The 12,909-nt window shown below is 41.0% G+C and overlaps 1 protein-coding gene across 1 annotated transcript in view; it reads left to right on the top strand.

The window, feature by feature from the left end:
* Positions 1–201: 201 nt before the first annotated feature.
* Positions 202–12,909, top strand: part of PRSS12 (serine protease 12) — a 66,614-nt gene continuing 53,906 nt past the window's right edge. Inside the window, exon 1 of the mRNA XM_082838473.1 lies at positions 202–676. Within this exon, the coding sequence (XP_082694599.1) occupies positions 217–676 (460 nt within the window). The 5' untranslated portion in view covers positions 202–216. The remainder of the gene's footprint in view (positions 677–12,909) is intronic.

Genomic DNA, 12,909 nt, shown 5'->3' on the forward strand with positions numbered 1-12,909 from the left:
CGCGATCTCTCTCGAGGCGCAGGAGCAGAGGCACGGCTGGGGATCCGCGGCGGGAGGCGAGATGGGGAGGGGAAGGCGGACCGCGCGCGGGGGACGGGAGGGGGCTGGAGTAGGGGATTCCAGGGACGCGCAGCCCCGCCCTCGCCCCCTCCTCTCCTACCCTTCAGAACCCGCGGAGCAGGGGGAGTATGGAGCAAACGCTGCTGCTCTGGCACCATGACGCTTGCCCGCTTCGCGGTGGCTCTGATTTTCGGGGCGCTCCCCGGAGTGGTCAGCTTTGATCCGGTCCTCAGTTATCCTCTGGGTCCCCAGTACCCTTATTACCTTCCTACCCAGCAGCGTCCACAGAAGACGCCTCTGCCGCGCGTCCCGCGCCCCCCGGCGGCGCTCCGGACCCCGCGCCTGCAGGCCCTCCACGCCCGGCACACGCCCGGGCCGCGCGCCGGGGACTGCCCCGCCGGCGAGCCCTGGGTCAACGTGACGGACTTCGGCGCCTCTTGTCTGCGGTGGGCAGAGGTGCCACCGTTCCTCGAGCGGTCGCCCCCGGCGGGCTGGGCTCAACTGCGAGGGCAGAGCCACAACTTTTGCCGGAGTCCCGACGGCACGGGCAGACCCTGGTGCTTCTATGGGAACGCCCACGGCAAGGTGGACTGGGGCTACTGCGACTGCAGACACGGTGAGTGGCCTCGGGGCAGCGGCGGCGACTTGGACTGGCGGGGAGCCACCCTAGCTAGGAGAGGGCATTAGGTGTTCCTTGAAGAGAGAGAGTGAGAGCGGGTGCGATTGAGGGTTTGCCTCTCTCAGTATGATGGTGGGCTGCCACTGAGTTACCATCCAAGTACCTTGGTACTTTGAATTAGCAAGGCGGGCTTCGTGTGTGAAGGTTATTTGGGGTGATAGTTTCTCTGGAAGGTGCTGCGCTCTGGGTTCCTGGATAAGGTCGTCTCTGCCGTTTGTGTGTGTGTGGCCGCGCGCATGTGTTGGGAGGATGTGTGTTTTCTGGATCATCTTGCCTTCAGAATGTTACCATATTTACGTAGAAGAGGCAAAGCAAAGGAGGCGATAGTTTCTAATTACTTGTTTTGGAAAGGGAAATATTAAATCTAATATGACAATCAATAACCTTCCCCCACACACACCCGATTTGGGAAAACGTGGTAAAATTTCTGCCTTACTCCCACCATTGACATATATTTGAAAAAGTTTGGCAAAATTTCCCGGCCAAAATACAACTTGTCAAAATGATGTTCATGTTCTGGGGCACAGTGTGATAAATATCATCAGTGAGTGAAGAAAAAAGAAAGCGAAAAGAGATCGGAATAGTAACTATCTTAGGGAAGAAGCAACTTGATATAGTCAAGTGCGGTTTTCAAAAGTGCCAGTATTCAGCTGTATATGTTGTTTGTGGAAAATCGGGATCAATTGGTAAAGAGATAAAGTTGGTAAGATATTTTGGTTTTGTGGTAATAAAAGCATCACATTAATAGATTTAATGTAACTGAATAATCGGCCTTGAAACAGTGCTTTGTTTTGAGTTGGTGTTTTGTTTAACATTAGGGCTTTTTTTTTTCTCTAATAGTTGTGGGAAAAAAACCTTACATGTCCTTCAAAGTTTGGATTTTCTTTAAAAATTCTTTTTTTTTGGCAGCTCTCCATCCAAGCTGTGGGGCAGCTGTTTCACTAATTGTGATTCTGAGATATGTTGTACTTTGTACCTTTTGGAGGTAATTTGGAGGTTAACTTTCACAGGGCCATTCTTTCCCTTCAGAAATTTTTATTTATCTGTGCCTTCAATTGCATTAGTGCTTTGAGTTAAAGGAAAGTGATAGGAAGGTTAAGATCAATTATCCTTTATCCTAGAGAATGAAGTCATCGCTATACTTGTGTTTCACAGACAGAATGCCAATGTGGCTGTAAAAAATTTGAGGTGATGTCAAGCAGAGAGCCCTAGCACTGTTTCACTATTTACTGTAAGAGATTATTTGTAGTAAAATCTCATGTTTAGCAAAAACTGACAGTTTTTTCATCTTTCTATTATTATATTTCATATTTCCTATTGTATATACATAGACATAAATAAGTGTATTTCAGAGTTAAAACACTAGATCTATTGTGCTTTCTGACACATAATTCTTTCCACTTTATATTCCAAATGAGGAGAGTAGCTTGTTCATTGATTCTCCCCACCCTCTTGTGTTGAAAAGAAATTTAAACCTAACAGCAACACACTCTTTGTGATTCCTTTGTGTTCATAGTCAATTCTCACTAGACAGAACTCTGAACACTGCGTAATAGTGTGTGTACTTCCTGGAGTAAAGTGGTTGAACACAAGAGAAACAAAAGAAAACACCCAAGATAGGAGATAAATTCTCTCCCCGCCTCACACCCCCACAAAAAAAAAGAAAAAGAAGAAGAAAAAAATACCAGGACAGCAATCTGCTGGCTATGTAATAATTTAATTACTGTCACAAGCTTAGTCTTGCTAACCCATTCTGTCATTTACTCCTCATATTCTGATTGGATGTAACTCATACCTTCAAAATGACTGGCATATTCTGAACCTATGACTTTTTTCGTTCCACATTTCAGTTAAGAGTGTGAACAAAGCTGTCATAGAGTGGTGAAAAGAATATGGAATTGTGCTTTAGAAAACACTGGTGTCCGCTTTGGCTCTGCCAGTAGCTATGCAGTGTTGAGTAAGACTCAACCCCCAGAGCTTTAGTTTCCTTATCCGGAGGAAGGCAGCTTTGAAACAGATTTATTCAAAGGACTTTCCCAGCACTGAGTATGTACCAAAACACCCCGGCCTGATAATAACAGGTAGGATTTATTGAGCATTCACTCTTTGTTGGATGCTGAGCTAAGCATTTTATATATTAGTTTTCTCATTTAATTCTTTTTTAAAAAAAAAACCTATTTATTTATTTGGCTGCTCTGAGTCTTGGTTGTGGCACACGGGATCTTCGTTGTGGCATGCGGGATCTTTTTTTTTTTTTAGTTGCGGCATGTGGGTTTCTTAGTTGTAGCATGCATGTGGTTTCTAGTTCCCCGACCAGGGGTCGAACCCGGGCCCCCTGCATTGGGAGCGCAGAGTCTTACCCACTGGACCACCAGGGAAGTCCCTCATTTAAATCTTATAGCAGCATTATAAGATGGTGCACATTTCACTCCACAGCTCATTTTATTCTTTAATTATATAAACATGTAGAAATATCTGTACTGTCTAATGATCCTATTCTTGTAGTTTAAAGATTAGTTTAAAAAGAAAGAGAAAGGAAATTATGTTTGGTCCAATGTACATGATTTCCAGTCTCTTCTGACTTGAGAATATCCAGGGTTTTCTTTTTCTTTTCTTTCTTTCTTTTTTTTAACCAAAAAAAAAAAGGATAGAAGGAAAGAAAATTAATTGTAATGAAATCCCTCCTTTAAAAAATAAACTGGGGCTTCCCTGGTGGCGCAGTGGTTGGGAGTCCGCCTGCCGATGCAGGGGACACGGGTTCGTGCCCCGGTCTGGGAGGGTCCCGCATACCGCGGAGCGGCTGGGCCCGTGAGCCATGCCCGCTGAGCCTGAGCGTCCGGAGCCTGTGCTCCGCAACGGAAGAGGTCACAGCGGTGAGAGGCCCGCGTACCACAAAAAACAAAACAAAACAAAACAAAACTGGAGGCTAGAGTCATGTACCTGTTTGCATCAAGAGTAATGAGGAAGTTGGTGCCCCTGAGGTGGAGAGTTGGTTGAAACCAAGTTGAAGGGGTGGCAGGGGGATATCAGGTGAGCCAGGGCAGGGCGTGGACACTCCAGTGGCTCAAATATCTGAGAACAAGAAAGGTGATGCCTGGGCCCTGGTTGTGTGAAACTTGCAAATTAGTAATAAAGAATCATTTGGGGGGATTCACCCTGAATCAGCCCTGGGGGTTAGTTCTTACAATGGGCATTAGAATCACGTGGGGGCTTATTCAAATGCAGATACCTGGGCTCTAGCCTTCAGAGACCCTGATTAAGTCAGCTAAGGAATTCGGCTCAGGAATGTGCATTTCTAATGAGCAGTCAAGGTGATTTGGAGGCTGAAGACCCTTTGTCACAGTCAGGGAAAACCGTGGGAGGGCATCAGAACCCACCTAAGCTGTGTAGCGTGGGTGATCATGTCAGCTGAGTCTACCATTCTGTGACTTAATCCCACTAGATTTAGGATCAAGCATAAGGCAGGCCTATGGTAACTTTTTGTGTGGTTTTAGAAAATGGTTTTGTTTGACCAGTGTGGGATAATAACAACTTAGTTCACCAGAATATGATTATTAACTGAATGTGAGCCAGATTATTTTCACATTTCTATAGGAAGAATTAACAGGCAACTGATTCCCCCCAACAGTACCTTGCAATAATTTGGAGCTTCCTGACTGGAAAGAGGGATCCCTTTTCCAGTCTCCAGTTGGTGTGGCCGGTGGGGCAACCTACTTGCACTGTGCTAGGAGCTCCTCCTTGTTACAAGCAGCCAAGTGGAACTCAACCATAGGTGACCGATGACTGATGGGTAAAATAGGTATAATAAACGATAATGCTCTAATGATTGAGATTTGGAAACAGGAGGGAAGGGGCAGGGCACAACCTTTAAAAGAATGACGTAGCCACAGGACATGACAAAAACTGGGTAGACCAACTAGGTCCAAGATGGAGGAAGATTTGACTTCCAGTGGACCTCGAGCCTCATTATATGCTCACTGTAATATATTAGCTGCTAAATGACACTCCCACCCATGCCTCGGCAGTTCTGAGGCTGATCAAAGATCAAAAAGTGGGCAGTGGTCCAATTCCTGGAAATCCCATCCTCCCACTCATTAGCCTATGAAATGACCCAGCCCATAAAAACTAACCACGCCATATGGCAGGGCTTCTCACCTTCTGAGATGGCCCACTGCTCTATCTGTGGAATGCGTTTCTCTCTAAATAAATCCACTTCTTATCTATTACTTTGTCGCTCACTGAATTCTTTCTGCACTAGACGTCAAGAACCTGAGCTGTGTGATATCAATTAAAAGATCATGGGTTCAAGTCCCAGTCTGGGTTTTGGCCGGGTTTGAGTCCCAGCACGTGGGTTCAAGTCCCAATCTGAGTTGAATGGTTTCAATTTTACCAGAAAGAGTGATTCCTAGATCTGACTTTTTGTCATGTCATGCAGATTAGTTCACCCAAATCTCCTGATTCAGATAGAGATAGCGGTCTTGTGGGATGTTACAGGCTGTACTCTTTGAAGTCCATCTGGTGTTTGAAGTGAAGGTTAATTAAAAAAGTTGGTAGAAAGCAGTCTCTTTTTAAACTTTTTTAATGCTGCATCTTGATTCTACGTAGCAGGCGCTGAAAAACATTTATTAGCAATAACAGATTTGATACATTTCCTGGCTGGATTTTAAATATTGAGCTCACTCTGCTTTTCAGGCTAAGGCAGATATAAAATACTTTGATTTGGGGCATTATCTGACTTTTTACTAGTGTGAATTTTTTTTTTTAAGAAGAAAATTAGATATCCACTTACTACTGCCTTTTATGAGTGATTATCCTGGACTCACAAATACTCTCTCTGCATATATATGCAGTCCTTGGTGTGTGTGTGTGAAGTTAACTTTTGCAAAAGTAATTTGGTTTATAACTGTGAAGGCAAACCTAAATATCAAACAATAAGGTATTACTCAGAAATCTCTATTCGATGGATACTCTGCAGCTCCTAAAGTGATAATCACAAAGATTGTCTATAAAAAATGGAAAAATGCTCACAATAATGTTAAGTGGAAAATATGGATACAAAATTGATATACATTATGACTGACTGAAAACAAGGATGGCTGTGAAAAGTTTGGCAGAGGAAATAGATGATAATTACGAACTTGGGTATGAGTGTGGCTTGGATCAGTTAAGGTGGTTTTGGTGGCAAAGAATAGAAAACCCAATTCAAAATGACTGAAGAAATAAGATTTGTTGTTCATATTACAAGAAGTCAGGCTCCAACATGGTACAGCTCTATTTCTCTGCTACTCTTGATTCCTTTATTTTCAAAGTGTGGCTTTTATCCTTAGGCTAATGGTTATTCCAGATTTCATATCGAGATAGAACAACTTGAAGAAGAAAGATAGAGCCCCCTCTTCATGTATGTCCCATTGAAAATGCAAGGAGACCTTCCCAGAATTCCGCCCCCCCAGACTTCCTCCCGTATTTCATTGGCCAGACCTTCCTGGCACTAATCTGGGAAGGAAAATGCAATTACCATGCTTGCCTAGATTAGTCAGAATTGACCTCTGAACACATGGGGACAATACTGGCAGGGAGAAGCAGGTAGTTATTGAGGAGAACCAACAGTCTGCCACGAAGTGTGGTTGAGGTTTGTCCTTGTTGGCCTGCACCCCTCAGGCCTGCAAGCCCTGTACTTGCCCAGCCTCCTGACCGAAGAAAGAGCCCAGAGTCAGCGACAGAGACATCAGTGGTTTAATGGATGGGGAATCTTACATCTCTGAAGTAAGGTCCTGGAGCAACATCCCACCATGTGCAGCAGGGGGTGGGCAGGACATGGCAGCAGTCTTTGCTACAGGTGTGTGTGTGTGTACGTGTGTGTGTTGTGTATGTGTGTGTGTGTGTGTATAGGGGGCTGGGGGGTGGGAGGAGTAGGGGTGAGGGTGGGGGATGAGGGGGTAGAGAGGGAGGTTACCAGTTACAGAGAGAATTGACATCAGGTTGGCTCATTGGTTACCAGGGAAACCAGCAGGGGAGCACGCCCCTCACCACCCCTTTGATAAGCTAAAACAGTCTCTAGCTGGAGCTGAGGCAAGTGTGTAGGCGTTTACTGTTAGGCTCTATGATTAAGAGGGAAGGTCAGTCACGTGAGTAGGGTGTAGGTGAAGCAGGCACTGGTTGAGCAGGGGATGTACAGAGAGCAGGAGAGCTGCCGTCTTGGGTGGCCTGACCATACAGTCCTTATACGGGTATCCCCCACTTTGTGAAAGTTTGCTTTATGTCACTTCACTTTTACAGAAGACCTACATTAGTACCTGTTTCTGCTAGAAAAGAAATCCAAAGAGAATTTTTGCTCTTATGAAAGAGCAAAAGGTGAAAGGTGAAAATTGAAAAGAGCGTTCAGTGTTTGTTTTGCAGTGAGCCATTATAGAGGCAGCACACACCCAGAGCAGTGAGAGTGGCGCCCCTAAGCTCCTTCTCCAGGAACTACGCTCAGTATCTCAGCATCAGGCTGCTGTCAGGCTTTGAGCTGTGTCTGTGAGCATCTGTGCTTTTTCTCAATTTATTTTGTGCATCTCTTAGCAAGATATGTCCTAAGGTTAGTTGCTTCTTGGCTTTATGCCATTTTGGCTTACAAAAGGTTTCATAGGAAAATTCTACTTTTGGATAGCGGGGAAAACCTGCATTGGGGAAACTTAATGCAATTAGAAAATAGTTATAAGTAATGTAAAAAATTACTCCGTGAAATGCTTCACGCATTTTTTTTGCCGTATGTAGATGAATAACATTTAGACACTGATTTAATTGGTAGAGCATGTTTACTTGTTTTAAGATGCTATTTGCAGCTCTAGCAATTTATGTCTGAAATGAATAATTCCATTGTTAAGAATATGGACGTTGGTTCAGTTGTTAGGTAATTTAACATTACCTAATTAATTTAATTCTAATTTTTAAACTTTTTCCCCCTTGAATTAACCTGTAAAGAAGGAAGTTCTCTGAAGCCTGTCCCTTTAGTCTGCATAGCAGACGAGAGTTTAGTTGTGCACTATATGAACAATTGTTGTAGACTGCCTTCTACATGGTTGACACGCTGTTGCTAGAAAATCAGGAAATGTTGATTTTTGCCTCCTTTGCATCTAACTTTTCCAGAGCAGTCACCTCCTCTCACCTCTTCTTCCTCTTCCTGAAAATTAGCACAACAATATTAATAAAAATTTTATTGTTTGCAAAACACTAAAGTAATGAGATTTGCCTGCGAGAAGCCATGTATGCACATTCAGCTTCATGCTTTTTATAAGGATCACCAGAGAGACACAAGGACTGAGAAATGCTGATTCTTGTAGAAAGGCAAGAGTGGATTTCATTAAACATTTACTGAGTTCACACTAGGGGCGGAATTTACAAAGATGAATAAGAAATCACCTGTGTCCTCTAGTTGAGGACGGCCACTCTCTGGTTGAGATGTCAGGAGAGTACTAAGCATTTTTATTACCTTTCCTGTGATATGTACTTTGGGAGACAGCTACGATTCCTATTAAGTGTAGTTTAATTTCATCATTCAGAGTTGTACAATAAAATGGTAATACCCATACCATGTGTTTATGTGTGGATAGTTCAGAGACAAACAATTTGTGGAATTTCCTGCTCCAGTTATTTAAATGCATGTATTGTTAGTGTACCATAACTTAACCTTGCATAGAGTCTTCTTTTACATAATATTATATAACATTTTAAACCCACAAATAATCGATAAGATTTATAAATTTCTAATAAGCCCACTGTAAATGGGTAGAATTGCTTACAGAGGATATGCTCTCATTTTGAACCAGACCAGTTCCTATTTTTTCTCAGTACTAAAGGTATCTACATGAATAATAAATGAACAATTAATATGAATTATAGATGTGAACTAATGGAGGCAAATATAGTTCAGTTGGGTAATAGTTCAGGGGAATGTTTTGTACATTAAAAGATGATTTGATTTCATTTTGACATGGTATGATTTGAATAAAATCTATTTCGCAATGCTAAACTGGTTTCAGTTATGGGTAAATGTAATCATAGACAAAACAGAATACCTCAGTACCATCAAATAAAGTGTAGGAAAAAAACCCATCAAAATTAACGTAACCCCCCGCATTGTACTTGAAAAATTCAGCTAACTGCTGCCCAATTCAGTTGTTTTTAGGGAGTGTGATTTTTTGTCTGTATTTTATAATTAAGATAGGAAATGATCATTTAGTATATTTTTCCAGTGTTGCCTTTGGTATAAGATAAAAGATTATGTTTCATTGTCAAATATGTGCACTAAATTGTCCAACATGTAATGGGCTTTTTTCTATTCTTTTAAATAGTTCATAAACTGAAATTTCTGCATCATTTTCAGCTTCAAGTATACTTTTTGTCAAGGATCTAAACAATAGCTTGATGTCACCAGCATGGATTCTTTCTGATTCCACCAGAAAAATAGAAATGACTAAAATTAATTACTTTGTGCCTCTCTGAAGTTCAGTAATAGATGAGAAAGGATCTGTGTGATAACATTAATTTTCTTTTACTCATTTATCAAACTGTGATTTTAAAAATATTTGTTATTAATTCTATTCAGAAAACACTACTGGGATGGATCTTTGTTTTTGCTGGTTTTTTTTTTGTCTTCAAGTGAGTGTTATTCTATAAATATATTTTAAGGAGTTAACTAAATAGGCATGTCTTTTCATTTGGTTTATTTTGGAATGAGCTGGATTTAGAGAGCAAAGATAGCTGACCTATTTGGTTCCTTTCCTAATATTTCTTTTAGGCCTCCTTGAAGTATGGAGTATGAGAAGGGAGGTTTTGCCAGCTGTCCAAGGAGGGGTAATACTATAATGGCTCTATTAGTTTGCTGGGGCTGCCGTAATGAGTACCACAAACTGAGTGGCTTAAACAAAGAAACTTATTATTTCACAGTTCTGGAGACTAGAAGTCCAAGGTCAGTGTCAGCAGAGCCATGCTTCCTCTCAAGGCACTAGAGAAGGATCTGTTCCAGGGCTGTCTCCTAGCTTCTGATAGCTCCTTGGCTTGTGGAAGTTAGCTGCAATCTTCAGGTGGCCTTCTCCCTATTATGTGTCTCTGTCCAGATTTCTACTTTTTATGAGAATATAGTCATGTTGGATTAGAGCCCTCCCTAATGATCTCATCTTATCTTGATCATCTGCAAAGACCCTATTTCCAAGTAAATTCACGGGTATTCATAGGCACTGGAAGTCGGTACTTCCACATCTTTTGGGGGAATAGTATTCAGCCCATCACAATAGCCTTAAAAACTATAAAACCAATGAGACTTGTGAAGACAATTTTAATCTAGTTAGCTGTCCTTCTCTAGAAGAGAGAGGCTGATAACATGGTTAAAGAGAGCCCCTCGGGAATGCCTCTTTGTTTTAGGAATTCCTGTTTTTTAGCAAAGTTGTCCACAAAGCAAATTTCTGTAACAAAAATCTTTTATGTTCCTTTTCCTTTATAAAACTGGAGATACATTTACATAGAAGAAAAATAATAGTAAACTAAAATGACAGTAAGCTCAACATTTTTGGCAGGGAATTAAGGTAGTAGAATTCTTACCATTGTTGTGCACTGGCACATTTTGCCTTTAGGTAGCTGTAATAGCAGCAGACTGGTACAGCTGACTGGGTTTTGTTGTTGTCGTTATTGCTTTTTGCAACAATTCATTTCATGAACTCCGGGGCTCCTCTCCATGGCGTGCCATCATGCATAGCTTCACAGTTCCAGACTTTCTTCTGTTACTGGTTTAGCCTATAAATTTGCAATGCTTATTATAGTTGACTTAAAACCTCTGTTTGAGACTTCAACTTTTAAATTATTGTTATTACCACATTTTAAAAATAGGAATATTAAGAATAGAATATTTTCCATCAAATTGGCACATGAGAGACTTTAAGACTGTGCAGCCCTGGATTCACTGGGGTGTGGCCCAGAGGCATTAGCAGAGACTATGAGGGACATCGCAAAGTCCTGGGCTGGAGTAGGAGAGTGTGAGCGAAGGAGGACGGGCCGATCAATTTTTCATAATAAGAGGCTGTGACAGTGGAGCAATATCGCCAAAGAATTGGTCTAGAATTTATCTGAAGAACTTTATTATTAGTAAGGCAGCAATAGAAATGAGTTTACCAGGCTATGAGCTTTGTGGATTGCTTTATTGTTTCATCCTCTCTCTGTTTTTCTTTTTTTTTCCATTGAGCTAAGGGTATTTCCTCTTGTAATTTGTGCACCTATAAATTTGTGCAAATATATAGTTCTCCTACAAATTTGTACAGCCGATGGGACAAATCAGCCTCCACTGGCGGATCAGCCTCAAGTGTAGATCACCAGAAAGCCACTTGTCTCCTGTTGTGCAGTGTAGAGAAACTCTTCAGGCTGTCTTATGCTTCTGCCTGGCTAGTTTATCCCCATGTAATGTTTGGTAGATTAGTTGTAATACTTCAAATAGAATGGTGAAAACCAACATGTCAGAATGCATAAACTGGTAGCTGAAGTACTGAAAGGTGCTCATTGCATCACAGGGTCTTTTCTCAGATTGAGAGACAAGGGGACCATAGCAAGGGTGGGAATCTAGGAGGTCATGGCTCTGCAACTGCTCAGTTGATTGGGTCCATAGCTTACACATCCATAAATAAAGGGAAATGAATTACAGTTCAACCATCTCAAGCATTCTAAGAGAGTCAATGAAGCAAGAACAGAGTAAAACCAAAACCAAACAAAAACTACTGCCTGTCTTAAATGTGCATAGTGTGAATTGTGTGTTCATGCATTTATTATTTTAGGCATATTATTAAGCTGATTTTTTTAAAAAAAGCTCTTTCAAAAAATTATTAGAAGAATTGTGAACTTCACAGAATTACATACCAGTAAGAAATACTCACTTTGAGTTCAAGGTAGATGATTACTCAGAATATTTTGGAAAGTTTTATGGCCTTAAGGAAAGGATAAACTGTGTGGAGGGGCGCTGCTAGGAAGGTGTGTGCCTTGGGGATGTTGGTGTTGGGAATGGATTCTGATAGAGAATTAATTAGTCATTGACATGCAAATTGCCTTTCCAGAATTGCAAATATTTGTCTTCATTTGTTAAAGGAAGATTGGATGAGCACTCCACCTTTCTTGCCATATAGCAGATGCAGCTAAATGAATCCAGGCTTTCACAGCATGTTGGGAGCATCTGGGCAATGATGGTGGAACTGATAGTTGACCCGGAAATTACTTCCAGTGTTATCATTTTCATTATAATGATGTTATGGTAACAATTATACTTCATGCAGAGTCTTTGCCTTCTCATTTGTAGATGCCTTAATCATTTAGATGATACGCAAGCATCATTTCTTCTTGATAGTTTTTTAGTGATTTAGGCAATATTTTACATTTTATTATGATTACTTAACATGCATAAGTAGAGTTCCAGTTTGTTTTCATTACTAGAAATTTCTTCCACGGCTTTCACGTGAATAATTTGGTGGTGGTAGGGGGAATTAATAAACAGATAATAGATTAAAGATCATTTCAAATAAACATTTGTTTCAGGTGAACAAATGAATTCTTTGAAATAAACTGCTGGCATTTGTACTGTGCATAATATTATGTGGGTCTCTACAGAAGACATTTTGTGATTAAAAAAATCATTAAATTTCGTTAAACTCTTCAGACATATTTCTTTAAAAATATTCTGCAGTTCACAGTTTTCACCGAGCTAGACAGGGCTGCCTCTTGCTTGGTCGAATTAAAGAAGTTTAGGATATGTGAATGATTTTTAGATTATCTGCCATATGAATGACCCACACCCATGTTCTCTCCTGAATAATCAGGATTTGGCAGTGCTGTGTTTGCCTCCATTTATTATTGCCTTTTGTTTGACGCTTCTGTTTGACAATTTTGATACAAAATTGACACTTTGTCATGAGAAATAGGATATGTTTCTCTTAAATAGTTACATTTTTTAAGGATGATTATGTGGAAAGTAATAATGGTAGATGACTAGGCTCGTGCAAATGAAATGTATGGATGATTTGTGAATGTAATGTTTTCGGAAAATCATTATAAAGCCATCCATAATGACTTTGAAATATGCAAAACATGCCAGAAACTTTTGGTCGAATTTAATTTCTTAATTTCTTTACCTATGAAAAAAAGTCCATCCTAAGTGA

This window comes from Leucopleurus acutus (assembly GCF_964270905.1).
Source record: "Leucopleurus acutus genome assembly, chromosome: 4".
NCBI classification, from domain to species: domain Eukaryota; kingdom Metazoa; phylum Chordata; class Mammalia; order Artiodactyla; family Delphinidae; genus Leucopleurus; species Leucopleurus acutus.